This window comes from Mastigoproctus giganteus, chromosome 4 (assembly GCF_048544385.1).
Source record: "Mastigoproctus giganteus isolate SK-2022 chromosome 4, ASM4854438v1, whole genome shotgun sequence".
NCBI classification, from domain to species: Eukaryota; Metazoa; Arthropoda; class Arachnida; order Uropygi; family Thelyphonidae; genus Mastigoproctus; species Mastigoproctus giganteus.
Window position 1 is genome coordinate 159,753,860 of NC_143578.1, and position 20,301 is coordinate 159,774,160.

At 38.3% G+C, this 20,301-nt stretch overlaps 1 protein-coding gene across 2 annotated transcripts in view; it reads right to left on the minus strand.

The window, feature by feature from the left end:
* The window catches only part of LOC150087143 (mitochondrial mRNA pseudouridine synthase RPUSD3-like), a 170,476-nt gene that overhangs the window by 47,096 nt on the left and 103,079 nt on the right, over positions 1-20,301 (minus strand). For both annotated transcript variants that reach the window (XM_090371846.1, XM_090371847.1), the window contains exon 7: positions 1,359-1,491. In XM_090371846.1, the coding sequence (XP_090227972.1) occupies positions 1,359-1,491 (133 nt within the window). The remainder of the gene's footprint in view (positions 1-1,358; positions 1,492-20,301) is intronic.

The window sequence follows — 20,301 nt, forward strand, 5'->3', positions numbered from 1 at the left end:
GCTTAGAATAATCACCCGAGAGGGAATAAATTCAGATTGCGGAAAGACAGATGTATGATAGATGTGTGGAAATTTGCCTTTAGCCAGCGGGTAGTTTGTTGGGTGGAACAGACTTCCATCCCTTGTTGTGGAAGTTGATAGCCTAAATAAATTTAAGGCTCAGCTGGACAGGTATTTCGAACAAATGGAGGGATGAAATGGAAGGGTGTTTTTTTTCTTTTTTGTGTGTCTTTTGTGATGCGGAAAGGTCAGGGAATGACCACCGCCATATCCTCAGAACAATATGGCCTTAGTTGCTGATGCACCTAAAAACCAAATAACAAACAGTCTATTGCTTTACCTAATGCTAAGGGGGATGTCCAGATGTTTGCCTTCAACCAGTGGGTAGTTGATTGTTGGAACAAATTTCTATCTGTTGTTGTTGTTGTGGAAGTGGTTAGTTTGAATAAATTCAAGAAAGAACTAGACAAATTATTGGAGAGGATGGACAGGTGATGCGGGAGTGTTTTTTTAGTTTTTTTTTTGTGCTTTATAAATTTGCCTTTTTGCATCATATGCCACTACTTCTACTACTAATAATAATAATAATAACTAAAATAAATGCCATTTTTTCTATGTATCTGTATGTTTCTGATTCTGACTTTACAAAAATGATAACATTACATGAATGATAACATTATCCCGGATCACAATAAGTATCATACACTGTATTCAAATTTTATAATTTTTACTTTATTATATTGTTATATAGCCAATCTTTCATCCATTTTGCATAAAGTTTATTTATTTTTATAAAATTTTTACACTTCTGTTTTCCAGCAGCACTTGCAAGAATATAATAGTGTGGTATTTGTCAACCCTTTTTTTTTTATAATGCAACCTATCTACACTATAAAAAGAAATCTACAATTCATCATTTTAAAAGTTGTATTTACAAACACAGAAGAATTCATCATTTCAGTTTTTTCCCCTCAATTTTTCTGAACCAAAGTAAAAATAAAATTAACAAAAAAAAGTGCTTATTCATTAATACACATTATATTTTCTTTAATCATTCAATTTTGTGTATACTTGTATAGTTCACTCAATTTTATGTATTGTTTGTGTATAGTGTATAGTTGTAATCACCCCACCAGAAGAAACATAATCAGTCTATAGTTGGCACCTCCGTAGCCAGGTGGGCGGGAGCAGCAGTGCGTAGCACACGCTTTTTGATTAAACCGGGGTTCGAGCCCGTGATCACCAAATACGGAGGATGCGGAAAGGTCAGGGAATGACCACCGCCATATCCTCGGAACAATATGGCCTTAGTTGCTGATGCACCTAAAAACCAAATAACAAACAGTCTATTGCTTTACCTGAAGAAACAGCCACTTCCAAAAGACAAGTATCCAGTTTCTGATTTAAATTAATTATACGATGTTCAACCTGAACAGCTCTTGCAATGCCTTGCTTCATCATTCTGTTACTTATATTTGCCTTAATAACTGCCTAAAAATTAAAGCAAGGAAAAAAGGATACCAGTTAATTACATATATATATTTAAATATATTTACCAGAAATTTATATATGCATATAAATGCTTTTGTTTATCTTTGGAAAACACTTAAATTAAGTTAAATTAAATTAGCCTCATACAATATAAGTGCAAAACTGATATAATGAAAGAGATGTTTAGCTATAAGCGAAACTAAAATTTACTGATTTTTTATATTAATACAGAATGATTAAAAGACACAAAATAAAACTATTAAAGGTGCATATCTTCATATATTTTAATGATTCTACTGATACATATTCCTGTAATTCTAATGATACATCTTATAATTGTACTGATCCATATTCCTGTAATTCTAATGATACATCTTATAATTGTACTGATCCATATTCCTGTAATTCTACTGATAAAAACTGCACCCACTGCAGGATAGAAGCCTCCTCAACAATTCATTCTGAGGGAAATGGACCATAATCTGCCAAGCTGGTCCAGTGCAGGTTAGTATTAGTATTAGTAATGGCCGCAGGGCGCAAGAAAGCCTATGGCTTATGCTGCATCAGCCAAAAAAAAAAAAAAAAAAAAAAATCCGAACAAAACAATGAAAAAACAAAAAAAAAAAAGAATAAATAATAATAATTAATAAAAAAAAAAAAGGAAATTAAACCTATCATCCTATGTGCTTCCCTTACCCGAAAGTACTATCCAGATGACCTTTGAATTTCCCCAAACTGTCGGCCTCTACCACCCATGAAGGCAACTTATTCTAGTAATTTATAACTCGCTGGCTAAAATAAAACTTCCTGCAGTCCAATCTAAACATTTCCCCCCCGTAACTTGAATTTATGTCCCCTAGTTCTAGCATCATTTATAATCTTGAAAATTTCGTCCTCATTCATTTTACTGATGTCTCTCAGAGCCTTAAACACCTCAATCAAATCTCCTCTAAGGTGTCTAGTTTCCAAACTCTGCAACCCACATATTCGAAGTCTTTCTTCATAAGGATGCCCTTTTGCCTATCTCACCAGGCAAGTTACCCATCTTTGCACCCTTTCAAGAAGCTCGATGTCTTCCTTTAGGTGCGGTCTCCATACTTGAACACAGTATTCCAAGTGTGGTCCAACATAAGCCTTATACAAAGGGTACTAGGAAAGTTTTGCAATATGACGCAACAATGAATCACAGAAAGCTGCTTGTTGCTGCATGTTGAGACATGTTCATACGTGCATAGTAGCCGCCGCGCCAAGTCGATGGGCTCAGTTATTCATTAGTAGTGAGAGTGTAAAGTGCTTGCGATGGCATCGTGGTCACGAAATGAGATAAGGACAGTTTTGCGGTATAATTTCGTGCGTGGTTTAACCATAGACCAGTGCTTAGAAGAAATGACTCTTGCACTAGATGATGATTGTCCACATCGTACAACGATATTCAGGTGGTATAGAGAATTCCAAAGGGGAAATTTCACTCTGGAGGATTCTGAGAGGCCGGGAAGGCCACGAACGTCAGTTACGGAGGAAAACGTTACTGCTGTGAGGAAAATGCTTGACGAAAACAGGCGAGTGACCTACCAATAGATAGAGGATACTTTGGGCCTAAATGCACCAGCAATTCGTTCGATTCTGCAAGATCATTTGCACGTGAAGAAACTTTGTTCTCTCTGGGTGCCGCATCAACTGACTGAAGAGCAGATGACACGACGTGTGACTTGGTGCCGGGAGATGTTAAAAAAGTTTGATAAGGGACAATCTCGGTATGTGAACAACATCGTGACAGGTGACGAGACTTGGCTGTACTATTACGATCTGCCGACCAAGGCTCAAAACAAAGTTTGGGTCTTTGATGATGACGACACACCCGTAATTGTCAGAAAATCCCGATCTGTAAAGAAGAAAATGATAGCTGTATTTTTCAAATCGAGTGGAATTGTGGAACGTGTCGTTTTGGACACGCAGAAGACAGTCACAGCTAAGTGGTATACTGAACAATGCCTGCCTAAAGTCATTGGATCTATGAAGAACCTGCGGCCAAAGTCAAGGATGGACACCTGGTACCTCCATCACGAAAAGGCTCCAGCTCACCGCGCCAAAGCCTGCACCGAATATTTGACCACGATAGGACTGAAACTTCTCGAGCACCCTCCCTACAGTCTAGACCTTGCTCCCTGCGACTTTGCACTGTTCCCGCATGTGAAAATGAAGCTAAAAGGGAGGCGGTTTTCCAGTGATGAGGACCTTCTACGGGCTTGGGACAACGAGTGTGCTTTACTCCCTAGTGAAACTTGGCAGAACTGGTTTAAAGATTGGTTTAGGAGGATGGAGAGGTGTATTGAATGTAGAGGAAATTACTTTGAAAAAATTAAATAAACAAAGCTGTATTGCAAAACTTTCTTAGTACCCTTTGTATAATGGGATTATCACGTCCCTATCTCTACTTGCAAAAGTTCGATAGATCATCGATAGGACACCATGGGCCTTCCTTGCAACCTGTTTACAATGCTCAGAGAATTTCATGTCTGACCCTATCATAACACCAAAGTTCCTTTCCTCCAGTATTGGGTTTAGAGCGACCGTATTTATTAGTCAGTGGCTTGAACCCCGGTCTACTCAAAGAGCGTGTGCTATTGTACTCCCGCTCCTGACCACTCGGCTACGGAATAGCCGAGTATCCTTTTTTTTTTCTGATAATGTGACAGCATTTTTAAGCACGTTAATTCTTAAATACTTCAGCAGTTACATGAAAATATTAAACAGCACATCTTTATAGAAGAAATTTTGAAAACTTAATTTCTTATAGCAATCCCATACTTCCAAATGAGACACTATTTATATCAAACCCAATTTACAGTATAACATAAAAATATTCAACAAAGGACTGTACGACAACATAACCAGCTTCACACACATATATACATAAAATTTTACAACAGAGTTGCCTCAATCTATTTCCATAGGGTGACTTCTCTTCAAAACTCTCCAAAATCCGTCTTCTATTATGCTCAGTTTAAAATGATTAAAATTATATATACTTTGTTAAAATATTTAAATGTATTCAATTTTCCTTGCTCATGATTGACCAGACACATCCCCCCCCCGGATCATAGCTGAAGGTCCCCACCCGACTGCAAACCTATCATTGTGTCAAAGTTTAAATAAATGCCACTAAAATCATGGAATATACTGAAATACGATGATGAACAATTTCATAAAAACAATGATGAATGATTTACTAAAAACTTTCCTTCCTTAAGGGACAAAACTTTGACATACTGTCGTGATCACAGGTAGGAAACGAACTGCCTGATGCCAACTTCCCCCCCCCATTTATATACAAGAGATTATTTGTTAACATGCATGCATACAAAGGTCCACGAATCTGAAATGAGAAATGGTCGTCGTACATTTATTGTGTTATTTTGTACTCTCGTTTCTATAATTTCTGCGATTAAAGTTTGCTATAATTATGCTGTATGTTTAAATTTTAGCCTCATTAAACAAGAAAATGTGATCCTCGCTTATCGAATGAAAGGCTAATTCAGACGCCGTGAACCCTACAGCCCTAACCAATGCTGCATGCTGCTTAAGATGTGTTTCCAAAAGACACTGTGTTGATCCCACATACTAGGAGTCACAGTTTCCACATGCAATGTTATATACTACATCATGTAATTCTATAGCTGAAGATATGTCGGAATGTTTTTTTAATACTGAATGCAGTTTCTGAATGGGTTTTGCTATTACTCTAAATTCAGTGTCTTTAAAAAGAATATTGAGCTGTTTGTACCACTGCTGGATATACGGAATCATAAAATAAAGTGTTTTTTCCCAATACTATTGTTATCTAATCTTTCTTTGGCTTGTAACTTCATTTTGTTTATGGTACAAAGCGAATACCCCCTGTTTATAAGTTCATTAATTTCATAATCTAATGCAGTCTGAATCATCATATACTAATATGCATTTGTGAATTGATTTAAAATAATGGAATGTTTATAAGTAAAGCGTTGATAACTCGTATAATGCATCCCTGTATTTGTTGGTTTTTGGTATATTTTAAATTGCAATTTTTATCAGTCTTTCTTGTTTCTTTGTAAAGGAATATGACAACTTCATTATACATACTGCTATCTTTACAGTCCTGTTAAAAATGTTTGAAATATATGCACATGAAATCTAAGGTTACAATGTTTGAAATGTTTCAATGTAAAATCTAGGGTTAGAATGTTAAAAATGTCTGAATGTAAATCTAGAGAGATGACAGGAATTGTATGAATTAAAACGTATGCTGCACTGAGATCTTTAAGTTTAGTGTAAACAAATGCAAATGAAGCTTATCACCCAACCCAATCTCTGTCTGACACTACTATCAAAACTTAAGAATAAAATGGAACATCATTTTATTCTTTGATTTTATTGTTTAACGTTGTATACTGCAGTTTTTATTTCAAAAACACGTAACTATTATATACTCCTTTCTACAAACAAATTGCATGTATATTAACACTAAACAGAGTTGAATGGCGCTGTATTCTGAAATCCCTTTCATCAGGAAATACAGACGATATAAATTAACCAATAGTCTTAATGTAAAATTTTAATTTTAAAATAAAGAACTGAAGTACTCTTTCCCATGCCAATATGGGAAACAAAAGAAAAAAAAAAAACTTCATCCCTCAAGAAGTATTCCTCCAGGTACATGTTTAATACAAAATAAGAAATCATAAGGCAAAAACCTGTATCTCAAAAAGCAATATACTACAAGTTATGAATGGCACAAGAAAACTTCATGGTACACTAATTAGAGAGAATAATGACTGTGACCACTAGCAAACTAGTAACATGTATGCTAGCTGTTTATTAGTCTTATGCAGCTATGGCCACAAAATCATATTCTAAATGTGATTTCATAGTCAAGTAAAGGAGATGCAACAGTGTGCTGCAAATGACAAAAGGGTAGGTTCATCTCAGGGGATATGTTTATATTGTGAGTGTCCCATGCAAAATTAGCATTTCTCTAATATATTTTATGCTATATCTCTAGTCAAGAAGACTAACTCAACAGTAATTAGCATTGGACAGACAGACAGACATACACTGGTGTTCAAAGAAAGTGCATCACCCCTTAACAGTGTCATTGTGGTTCGAATAACATAAGTATATGGCAATATTTCTTACAGATTGATTCAGATAAGATTCACACGCGTAGGTGATGATGTAATATTGCATCAGCTGTTACTTTCAGGTATATAGCATGCTCTGCAAGAGTTGTAGTCATTCCTTGCTTGTGTCAGGATGGTGAGTTATGTGCAGTTGAAGCCACAAAGAAAGAGTGCTACTGTTGCTTTAGGATGTTCTTCTTGTCATATTGCTTATAGATATCTTGTAATTAGTCGACAGCAGGTAGATTTCTTTCCAAACTCAAGAATACTGGTTCTGCTGATAGGAAAAAAGGAACTGGATGCAAACGAGTCTCTACACCAAAACAGGACCATATTTGAATCACTTATGCCTTAAAAACCGTAAAGCTTCTTTGTCTGAGCTGAAAAGAGAATGGGAAGAACATACAGGAGTGGTAGCAAGTGCAGTAACAGTCAGAAGATGCCTCTTCAAAAATGGACTTGTAGCCTGTCGTCCTAAGAAGAAGCTCCTCCTCACATAAAAAATGAAAAAAGCCCAATTAATTTGGGGTAAGGAGCATGTCAAATGGATCCCCGAGCAGTGGAAGTCAGTTATTTTCTTGGATGAGATGAAATTCAACCTACATGGCTCTGATGGGAGACAAACGATTCGTTCAGCAGAGACGTGGTGAAGAATACCATCCAGACCGTATGGTGTCTATAGTGAAATTCCCCACCAGCCATATGATATGGGGGTGCATTTCATATCACGGAGTAGGTCACCTGCAGTTTATAAAAGGTTCTGTAAATGCCAATGGATACCTGGCTATATTGGAAGGCAAATTGCTGCCAACCATTAGAAACCATTTCAATCTGCCAAGTAACTGCATCTTTCAGGACGACTCTGCGTTGTCATTGGGCAAAAAGTGGAAGTAGGCACTTCTAGTTACTTTAGCTTCATTTCTGCATCAGAGGTTTGACAGTAGCGTGTTTACATTTGTTATAGGTGAAAAAATGGTTGGAAGAACAGTCCATTACAACTGTTAGCTGGCCAGGAAACAGCCCGAACCTGAATCCTATAGAGAACTGTTGACATTGTGTGGAATCTGCAGTTGCCAGAAAGAAACCAAAGACCCTTTGTGAACTTCAGGAATCCTTAATTCGTGTTTGGAACCACGAACTATCAGTTTATTATCTTCAGAAATTGATCTTGTCAATGCCTAGATGGTGTGCTGCTGTCATCAGGGCCAGAGGCAGTTCAACTAAATATTAGTTTGCACTTCGTGAACTTTTCATTTTGTTTTCCATTTAAAATGATAAACTAAAGCAAACTGAGGGCTTCTGATAACATTTCAGCCATAATAGTCGTTTTACCAAAACTGTTGTATAAAGGTTGCAAATGCTCATTTTAGAATATTTTGAGAGCACCTGTCAAATATTACTTAGCTTTGCCTTAACTATTAATAAATATCTTTTGTTTATATTTCTATTTGTGATACTAGTCATTAATATAACATACCATCGCAAAAAAGGGTTAGAAATGTGAAATTCCTAGGTGATCCATTTTCTTTGAATACCAGTGTATATTTGAGAACAATGCAGCAGCATCAAAGTGTGTAATGAAAATACAAGGTATAGTGAATGGTTCCATCATGCAGTATGATTAATATCATTTGAGATTACAATGGTCATCATGGCAAGATCCAATCTTCCTTACATTTCAAGGGCACAGCTCTAAATTGGTATTTGCAGACCAGCTGCTAGATAGTATACCGGACCAAACCTACTGGTAACTCTCTAACAGAAAGGGTGCAAGTATATGCTGATGCTATCGAGGCAGTGTTAGGTGGGTCGGAAAACTGCTTTCTTGAGGGGGGGATTCCCAAGCTAGCAGTTTAAAAAAATATATAAAGAATATTGCCAAACCCTATTCAAAGGGGAAGGAAAAAACGCTCTTGCCCTAGATAATAGAAGCAATAAAGCTCGATAACAAAAGAAGTTCAGAAAGCAATCAGCCAAATGAAGATGACAATGCACCCGGAAATGATTGTATCCAAGCAGAACTATGGAAATTCGGAGGCGATGCAATGTTAAAACACCTCGCACAATTGTTTAATCTAATTTTATTTGCAGGTGATATACCAGAAGACTGGAAAAGTGGAATAATAGTACCTATACACAAAAAAGGAGATAAAGAAAATTGTCAGAATTATAGACTCATTACCCTTTTAAATCATATACAGTAATACCCCGACTTACGCTACCCCGACTTACGCGAACTCGGAGTTACGCGGTTCTTGATTTTTTCGTTTGGCAACGCTGCCGCCCACTATCTTCAAGGTCGTTTTTCATATGTTATCGATATACGGTGCGACGGCGGAGAATGAGAGCGAAAGATGAACAAAATTCAACTTTGCTGCTTTTATGTTTTTTATATCAGTGAAGGGGAAACACATTTCACCATAATAACGTAAAAACCAACACAATTCCAGCTATCGGTATAATCGCAAATGCAATTAGATCGAGTTTACTACCAGTTTATAACAGATTTCACTAGCAGAAACGCAACTGGATTTTTATTGTTTTATGGTAGTAACCCCTAGAAATGTGAGGTGTTAATAGTGTATCTCTGCCTTTATGGTGTTGTTTATTCAGTTGCTACATGCGCGCAGCTTTGTTTATGCGTATCAAGCGTGCCTCCTCGTTTTGTAATTGTGCTTTATTCCCTAAAATTGAGTAAAATACTTAAAAGGTGTGAAAAGGAAGCGTCCTGGTGAAGACACTACAGATTCAGAGAGAAAAAGAAAAGCAATTATCGATAAACAGAGGCGGACTGGGTCAAAAATTCTTACCCGGGAAAATTTATAGTGGCCTCATACTACGGTTTATGGCCAAAATCACACTGGCCCACCGGGATTTCCTGGGTAAGGCTTATGGCCAGTCCGCCTCTGTCGATAGAGAAAAAAATATGAAATTGTGAAACGCTGTGAGCGAAATGAAAGACCATGTGATATTGCACGTGCTACAGGCCTAAATGAAGCAACGGCGAAAAGCACATGACAATTGCAAACTTGACAGGTTGAAAATTGAAAAGGGCTCAGTTGTAAAGGGCTTAAAAATTTTAGAAAACATAGACTCCAACGAAGAACGCGTTATAGCTACAAAGCAAGGAATAAAAAAATTATTAGCTTGCTACGAAGAAATTCTGCGTGAAAAAAAGAAGGCGCTGTGTCGTCAGACGAATTTGTTAGATTTTATGAAGCCATCGACATCGAAATAACTTTTTAACGTAAGTCATTTGTTTTTTTAATACATATTTTGTATTAATATGTATAAAGAACTGCAATTTTATTAATATTTTTTTTCTAAACTAGTGTTTTTGTTAGTCCTTGGTCCCAATTAAGCAAAATTTATATGTATTTATATGCAAAGTTGTACCCCGACTTACGCGAATTCGACTTACGCGATTTTCGTCGGACCCACCTATCGGATAACTTCGGGGTATTACTGTATATAAAATAATTATAAGGATCTTACAAAATAGGATACTTAAAACATAAAAAAGATCTGAGGTCGAGGATTTCCTGTGCGGACGTGCCTTTCTGCCGCTCTTGGAATAGAGAAGTTTTTTCTGATTTATTTTCTGCTTTATTAGTTTAAATTGACATATTAACTTATTTCTAGAGTAGCTTTATATTCCTATTTACGGTACTTAAAGTTAAAATAACTTAGATAGAGATTTTGTAGGTATTACTTAGTATCGGAAAGGGTATCAAATCCACGTGTTTACCGTTCATAAACGGCCGCCATTGCTACGTGAAAATTAATCAGTAAAATCTATTAATCTTGTCGAACTTCATTGGCAATTAAATTGTAATTTTAACTATACATATAACCACTTAGGTTACGGAACATAAATAATTAGTAAAAATAAATAATTAATACATAACTTGATACAGAAGTTATATAAAGGGATTTCGTAGATAACACTCGTTACTCAAGCGCGATACAGCATATCCGGAATTCGATAGCATTAGCTATGTATAGTATAGTGCATAATATAATATTGTCAATTAATCAGTACATCTATTAATCTTGTTAAACTTCATTGTCAATTAAATTGTACTTTTAACTATATATATATAACGACTTAGAGTACAAACGTAGCAAATAATTAATACATACTTGATACGGAAGTTATATAAAGGGAACTCGTAGATAACACTCGATACCGAAAAATAAATATAGCGTTATAACTGTGTTAAGATACAAGTTTAAGGTTTTAATTTTGTTCTGAAATTGTAATTTTATTGACATTTAAATCGAAATCATGACTCTGACCAGAGCAGCAAAGCAAAAGGCTCAAGCTAATGGGAGTGCTGTGACTCAGGGGAGAACTGAGGGGGGCGGTTGCCCCCTGAATCACGGCCTTTTAAGATGCACTGTTTGCTTGATGTTTGCGGAGCAATCGGGTACGGGACATGATACTGCCATGGGGGATGTCTTTGTGTGTGCAAGATGCAAGGAGTGCAAGGAAATTAGGCGACAACTCGGCGTTGTTATGGGCCTATATGAGACCTTGAAGGACAGGGTGGATGCCCTCGAAGGAAATAAATTGAGGGGCCCATCAAGCTCTCAGCTACCCACATCAACACCAGAGCTTGGACTTGGTCATCTTGCAACACAGAGGCAGCCCCCAAGGCAGAATGCGCTGGTCCAACAGGAACTAGTAGTTGTTGGTGACTCAATTGTCAGGGAAACGGGGAACATGCTTTGTAAAAAGGATAGGTGGAACAGGACCAGGGTATGTCTGCCAGGGGCAAAGGTTGATGACGTTGTAGAGCAGATATCATCTTTTAAGGGCACAAAAGGTGATATAGTTGTACACGTTGGCACTAATGATATTAAGAGTAGGAGACCAGCGGAATTACTTAACAAGTACAGGTCACTGTTGAAAAAAAGCCGTGAAGTAGGGTTGAATTTGAAAGTGTCTGCAATTCTGCCCAGACACGATAGGAGGGAGTATATGATGAGAGCCTTGTCGATCAATTCGGCCCTGGAAAGATTGTGCAAGGCTGAAGGGGTAGAATTTTTTTCAGCCTGGACTGTACTTGTTAACAGGAGAGATTGCTTCTACAGGGATGGGATACACTTAAATAGAAAGGGTGCAAGAATATTTGCTGATGCTATCGAGGCAGTGTTAGGTGGGTCGGAAAACTGCTAGCTTGGGGGGAGACAAAGACTAATGGATTAACAGTAGCCACGGGCAGAGGTGAAAGAGATTCTTGCACTGCTTCTATTGGAATGAGCAGAAGCCTGAAAAACAAGATGCAGGATATTTCAGAGACTGCTGGAAGTCATTGCGGTACAAGTAAACACATGGGTTGTGTTAGGGTAGCTAAGAATAGAAACAGGTGCATGTATACTTGCGTGTACACTAATGCTAGGAGTTTAGTAAATAAATTTGATGAATTTGAGGTATTACTCAAAACATCAAAGGCAGATATTGTTGGGATATCAGAGACGTGGTGTCACACAGATATAACGAATGCAGAACTGGAATTTGGGGAGTACAACGTCTACAGAAAGGATAGACAGGATAGGAAGGGAGGAGGGGTTATGCTATTAGTTAAAAAACACATAAAATCCAAGGAAGTGAAGCCAGTTGACATCGCTGGACAGTGCAGTGTTGAGTCAGTTTGGTGTGACATAAGCATAGGTAAATCAAAATTGAGAGTAGGAGTGTGCTATAGGCCTAATGACTCTGATGAGTATAATAAGATACTGTACAGGGAAATAGAGTGGGCCAGTAAATCAGAGAGTCTTATAATGGGGGATTTTAATTTCCCAGATATTGACTGGAATTTGTGGGTTGGTCACTCACACACTAGCAAGGCTTTTGTGGATTTATTGGATGATTGTTTTCTACACCAGCATGTTCGGGAGGCAACTAGAGGGAGTAATACTCTTGATCTGATTATCAGTAGTGATTCTTCATGCATTAGGAATCTGCAGATAAATGAACCACTGGGTGGCAGTGATCACAGTGTGCTGAAGTGGGATTTACTCAAGGAGGTAACTACCATCAGAGGTAAAGGGAAGGGTTTTTGCTTTCGTAAAGGAGACTATGCTGGTCTGAGACAGTATTTAAATTCTATACAGTGGGACCAACTGATGATGTTACCAACAGCAAATTCAAAATGGGAAGCATTCAAGGAACTAATCTTGGAAGCTACCAGGCTTTACATACCAACCAAGAAATATTGTTCAAGGTTCAGGCCTAAATGGTTGTCAGATGAACTAATGAGACACATGGCAGAGAAGAAAAATGCATGGGATACATACAAATTAATGGGTGACGTGGAAGCCTATGATAGATATAAGTTGGTCTGTAACCAAGTCACAAAGGAGATTAGGCAGGCAAAGGCAGATTATGAGAAATCCTTGGCAAAGGATGCAAAGAAAAACAGAAAAGAGTTCTTTACCTATTTAAACTCAAGAAGGAAAGGGATGAATCAGACTGGTCCACTGGATGTTGATGGTTCAACAGTTGAGGATCCAGCTCAGGTGGCTAACAATCTAAACGAGTATTTTGCATCTACATTCACACATGAGGAGTTATTCAGGAAGGGGAATGTCGTAGGTGAAGTAAACATTGGCAGTGAGCTAGATGATTTTCTAATAACTGAGAGGAAAGTGGAGGAGAAATTGTTGAGGATAAACATAAAAAAGGCACCCGGGGTGGATGGGATCTATCCAGTTATATTAAAGGAGGCAGCAAAGGAAGTAAGCAAACCCCTAGCCATAATTATGAGAGCTTCTTTGGACTCAGGGGAGGTACCCATGGACTGGAGATGTGCAAATGTAACCCCAATTCACAAAGGAGGATCAAAGGCTGACACAAGTAATTATAGACCTGTTAGTTTAACTTCGGTTCCAGGAAAATTAATGGAGGCACTGGTTAAAGAAGCACTGCAGGATCATCTGGACAAGAATTCAGTTATAGCTCAGACACAGCATGGGTTTGTTAAGGGCAGGTCTTGTCTGACCAATTTGATTGGATACTATGATGTAGCCACAAAAGAACTGGATGCAGGGAATAACTTTGATATTATATATTTGGATCTTAGAAAGGCTTTTGATACTGTTGCGCATGGAAGACTGCTGCACAAATTGGAGAAGTGTGGCATTCGAGGCAAATTGCTGCTATGGATAAAGGGATGGTTGAGTGGCAGAAGACAGAGAGTGGTAATCAATGGACACTGCTCAACGTGGACTAATGTTATTAGTGGAGTTCCTCAGGGTTCAGTGTTGGGTCCATTGTTGTTTTCTGTATTTATAAATGATATTGATGATGGTGTATCAGGCTTAATGTCCAAGTTTGCAGACGATACAAAGGTTGGCAGGGTTGTTAAGGACACTACTGATACTATGCTGCTGCAACAGGATCTGGAAAGGTTGAGCAGATGGGCTGAGAGGTGGCAAATGAAGTTTAACATTGACAAATGTAAAGTACTACATATGGGAAACAGTAACCCCAGATCAACGTATCAACTCTGTGGTACTACGCTGACAGTGGTAGAGAATGAAAAGGACCTGGGGGTAATTGTGCAGGCAGATATGAAGTTCTCTGAGCAGTGCAGACGAGCTGCAAGAGTAGCTCATGGTGTCTTGTCAATGATATACAGGAATTTTTCTAGCAGGGACAGGGATGTGATTATTCCCTTGTATAAGGCATTGGTCAGGCCACACCTTGAGTACTGTATACAGGTCTGGAGGCCTCATTTCAAGAAGGATGTAGAGCTGCTGGAACGAGTACAGAGAAGGGCAACAAGATTAGTGAATGGAACAAAGGGTTGCTCTTACGAAGAAAGGCTTAAGTTTTGCAAATTACAGAGCCTGGAGACTAGGCATCGCCGAGGTGATCTGATAGAGGTGTACAAGGCTTTGAATGGCTTGAGCATGCTCAATGCCGATGGAATTCTTCCTCTTGCTCAGAATAATCAGCTGAGAGGGCATAAATTCAAATTGAGGAAGGACGGATGTCGGATAGATGTGCGGAAATTCGCCTTTAGCCAGCGGGCAGTTGGTTTGTGGAATAGACTTCCATCGCTTGTTGTTGAAGTTGATAGCCTAAACAAATTTAAGGCTCAGCTGGACAGGTATTTCGAACGAATTGAGGGGTGAAATGGGAGTAGTGGTTTTTTTTTTTTTTTCTTTTTTTTTTGGCTGATGCTGAATAAGCTTGCTTTCTTGCATCATATGCCTCTACTAATGCTAATGCTAATGCTAATATGAAGAAACAATAGGGGAAGAACAAGCAGGATTTAGAAAAGACAGATCAACAATAGACCAAATATTCACACTAAACATCATTGCAGAAAAATATTGGAATAAGAAGAAACCTCTTTATCTGTGCTTCATCGATTTCAAGCAGGCATTTGACTCTGTAAACAGAGAAAACTTAATGAAAACAAAGAAAACAACTACAAAAATCCCACTTGATCATGAAATTTGTTTGTTTGTTATTTGATTTTTAGGAGCATTAGCAACTAAAGCCATATTGCCCTGGGGATTTGCAGTGGTCATTCCCTGACCTTTCCGCATCCTCCGTATTTGGTGGTTACAGGCTCGAACCCTGGTCTAATCAAGAAGCGCGTGCTACGCACTGCTGCTCCTGCCCACCTAGCTACAGAGGCGCCTGATCATGAAATAATCATGTTTGTAAACAATTTCTACAAAAATACAAGAGCAATAGTAAAATTAAATAACCTTAAAACAGAGAAATTTGAAATAGAGAAAGGAGTCAAGCATTGATGCCCTTTATCTCCATATCTATTTAATATCTACCTAGAAGAACTAATGATATCAATTGAAGAAAAAAGAGGCACAATAATAAATGGAAAAAATATAAACCACATAAAATATGCAGATGATATTGTGATTTTAACAGAAACCAAAGAACAACTAAAAGAAATATTAACAAACATTGATAAAGCAAGCAACAATTATGGAATTAATATTAATATAAATAAAACCAAAGTAATGCAAATCGGAAAAAACACAGAAGACATAAACATCCAAATCAACAAATAGAACAAGTACAAAAATTTGTATACCTGGGCTCTCTAATAACCAGAAACCTAAGTAATATTTACCAAATTAATGACAGACTGAACATTGGATGGACAAACATGAACAAACTAAAAATTATGTATGGAAGAGCAATAATATCTCAAATAGTCTAAAAATTAAACTACATGAAACTGTCATCATACCCACAGCAACTTATGGATCAGAGAATTGGAGAATAAATAAGAAAGGCAAAACATAACGTCATTTGAAATGAGATGTCTAAGGAAAATCAATAAAACAAATTGGAGAGAACATAAAACTAATGAACAGTAAGGAGAGATCTAAATTTTGAATGCAGAATAATAGAGCAGATCTACAAAAAACAACTTCAGTGGTTTGGACATGTGAACTGGATGAAACAATACAGGCTGCCCAATGTAGTACTGACAGGAAGAATTGGAGATAAGAGACCACCCGGAAGACCCAAAAGAGAATGGCTCCAATGGCTAAAGAAAAACACAGGCTCTCAGAGTTATCAACAAATGATGCAAGATTCAAGAGATCAACAACAATGGAGGACGATATCTAAATAGGGACTCAACCTGGGCCAAACGAAAGAATAGAATGATGAGAATGATGATGGGGGATTCACAGACTAATAGATTAATGGTAGCTTGTGGCTACCATTAATCTCTTAGTCTGTGAATGTGATTCTTGCAAAGTTTGTGAAAGTAATTCTTACCCTGCTTCTATTGGAATAAGCAGCAGCAGCCTGGAAAGTGGGGTACTGGGGATTTCAAGGGTTGCTGGGAGTCATCATGGAACAAGTAAATACATGGCTTGTGTTAGGGTAACTAAGAGTAAGAATAGGTGCATGTATACTTGCATGTACACCAATGCTGGAGTATAGTAAATAAATTTAATGAATTTGAAGTACTGGTCAAGACATCAAAAGTGGATATCAGAGACATGGTGCCACACGGTTATAAGCAGTGAAATATTGGAATTTGAGGAGTACAATGTGTACAGAAAGGATATTTATGCATAGCTAAAGAATATCTGACATTCAATATTCTTCATAGCTGAAGAATATTGAACATTCTAATAAGACAAAGGAGAAAGTCACCTTTGAGATGGTGGACCTGATGCTTTATTAGAATTTAAGCTCCATGATGGGTTATTTGAACTATGGAAAGTGGGACTGAGTGGTAAGCTGGCTGTGACATGTAACTTTCCACATGGCATGCTGGTATGGCAGGGGTGATTAGGGTGCTAGGGGTTATTAGGGATGATGGACTCTAACAAGAATTTGACAATGTCTGTATGAAAACTCCACTTCTGAAGGGGGGGCACTATTGTGTGATCCAACAGACCAATGTTGGGCAGTACAGTCCTTTGCAACTGAGAGCATGAAATCCCAACCCATGGTAGCATGAGTCACAGAGAAGCTGACTAATAAAGGGTTATGCTGCAATACAGAGAAGATGCTAGCTTGATGCTCCGTGTTTACAAGTTTGGTGGGTCTTCAATTTTATTAAAAATATCGAACAGGATAAGCCTTACCTCTATTCTTCCAATGTAGAGTCAATACATAATTGGTTAGATCTGCAAGCTTCGTCTTGGAGCCATATGCATGCATGATGATCTGTACTGGGAGATTAGAGCGATCAAGTGTTGGGATATACACTTGTAGACCAACTGACATGAAATGGGTTATTAGAGTGTGCTGCATCAGAGAGTGAATCTTGATTTGTGTCATTGAGACATTAGCATTAGCATTAGTAGAGGCATTTGATGCAAGAAAGCAAGCTTATGCAGCATCAGCCAAAAAAAAAAAAAAAAAACCCCACTTCCACTTCACCCCTCTGTTCGTTCAAAATACCTGTCCAGCTGAGCCTTAAACTTATTTAGGCTATCAACCTCCACCACAAGGGATGGAAGTCTGTTCCACCAACCAACCACCCACTGGCTAAAGGCAAATTTCTGCACGTCTATCCTACATCTGTCTTTCCTCAATTTGAATTTATGCCCTCTCAGGTGATTTTTCTGAGCTAGAGGAAGAATCCCATCAGCATTGAGCATGCTTAAACCATTCAAGGCTTTATACACCTCTATCAGATCACCTCGCTGGTGCCTAGTCTCCAGACCCTGTAATTTGCAAAACTTAAGCCTTTCTTCGTAAGAGCACCCCTTTGTTCCATTCACTAATCTTGTTGCCCTTCTCTGTACTCGTTCCAGCAGCTCTACATCCTTCTTGAAATGAGGCCTCCAGACCTGTATACAATACTCTAGGTGTGGCCTGACCATTGCCTTATATAATGGAATAATCACCTCCTTATCCCTGCTGGAAAAATTCCTGTATATCATTGACAATACTCCATGAGCTACTCTTGCAGCCCGTCTGCACTGCTCAGAGAACTTCATATCTGCCTGCACAACCACCCCCAAGTCCCTTTCATTCTCTACCACTGTCAGTGTAGTACCACAGAGTTGATACGTTGCTCTGGGGTTGCTGTTTCCCATGTGTAGTACTTTACATTTGTCAATGTTAAACTTCATTTGCCACCTCTCAGCCCATCTGCTCAACCTTTCCAGATCCTGTTGCAGCAGCAGCATAGTGTCAGTAGTGTCCTTGACAACCCTGCCAAACTTTGTATCGTCTGCAAACTTGGACATTAAGCTTGATATACCATCATCAATATCATTTATAAATACAGAAAACAATAATGGACCCAACACTGAGCCCTGAGGTACTCCACTAATAACATTAGTCCACGATGAGCAGTGTCCATTGATTACCACTCTCTGTCTTCTCCCCCTCAACCACCCCTTTATCCATAGCAGCAATTTGCCTCCAATGTCACACTGCTCCAATTTGTGTAGCAGTCTTCCATGTGCAACAGTATCAAAAGCCTTTCTAAGATCCAAGTATATAATATCAAAGTTATTCCCTGCATCCAGTTCTTTTGTGACTGCATCATAGTATCCAATCAAGTTGGTCAGGCAAGACTTCCCCTTAACAAAACCATGCTGTGTCTGAGCTATAACTGAAGTCTTGTCTAAATGATCCTGCAGTGCTTCTTTAACCAGTGCCTCCATTAATTTTCCTGGAACAGAAGTTAAGCTCACAGGTCTATAATTACTTGTGTCAGCCTTTGATCCTCCTTTGTGAATTGGGGTCACATTTGCACATTTCCAGTCTATGGGTACCTCACTTGAGTCCGGGGAAGCTCTCATAATTATGGCTAAGGGTTTGCTTACTTCCTTTGCTGCCTCCTTTAATATAACTGGATAGATCCCATCCACCCCGGGTGCCTTTATTGTGTTTATCTTCAACAGTTTCTCCTCCACTTTACTCCCCGTTATTTCAAGATTCTGTAGCTTACTGCTAGAGTTGAATACACCTCTGGCATTCCCCTTGCTGAATAACTCCTCATGTGTGAATGTCGATGCAAAATATTCATTTAGTTTGTTAGCTACCTGAGCAGGATCATCAACAGTTGACCCATCAATATCAAGTGGACCAATCTGATTCATCCCCTTCCTTCTAGAGTTTACATAATTAACAAATTCTTTGCTGTTTTTCTTTGCATCCCTTGCCAAGGATTTCTCGTAATCTGCCTTCGCCCGCCTAACCTCCTTTGTAACTTGGTTGCACATCAACTTGTATCTATCATAGGCTTCTGTGTCATGTGTTAATTTGTAAATATCCCATGCATTTTTCTTCTCTGCCATATGCCTCATTAGTTCATCTGACATCCATTTTGGCCTAAACCTTGAACAATATTTCTTAGTTGGTATGTAAAGCCTAGTAGCTTCCAAGATAAGTTCTTTGAATGCTTCCCATTTTGAATTTGCTGTTGGTAACATCATCAGTTGATCCCACTGTATAGAATTTAAATACTGTCTCAGTCCATCGTAGTCGCCTTTACGGAAGCAATAACCCTTCCCTTTACCCCTAATGGTTGTTACCTCTTTGAGTAAATCCCACTTCAGCACACTGTGATCACTGCCACCTAGTGGTTCATTTATCTGCAGATTCTTAATGCATGAAGAATCACTGCTGATAATCAAATCAAGAGTATTCCTCCCTCTAGTTGCCTCCCGAACTTGCTGATGTAGAAAACAATCATCCAATAAATCCACAAAAGCCCTGCTAGTGTGTGAGTAACCAGCCCTCAAATTCCAGTTAATATCTGGGAAATTAAAATCTCCCATTATAAGACTCTCTGATTTACTGGCCCACTCTATTTCCCTGTACAGTTCCTTATTATACTCATCAGAGTCATTAGGCCTATAGCACACTCCTACTCTCAATTTTGATCTCCCAATGCTTATGTCACACCAAACTGACTCAACACTGCACTGTCCAGCGATGTTGACTGGCTTCACTTCCTTGGTTTTTATGTGTTTCTTAACTAATAGCATAACCCCTCCCCCCTTCCTATCCTGTCTATCCTTTCTGTAGACGTTGTACTCCCCAAATTGCAGTTCTGCATTCCTTATATCTGTGTGACACCACGTCTCTGATATCCCAACAATATCTGCCTTCGATGTTTTGAGCAATACCTCAAATTCATCAAATTTATTTACTAAACTCCTAGCATTGGTGTACACG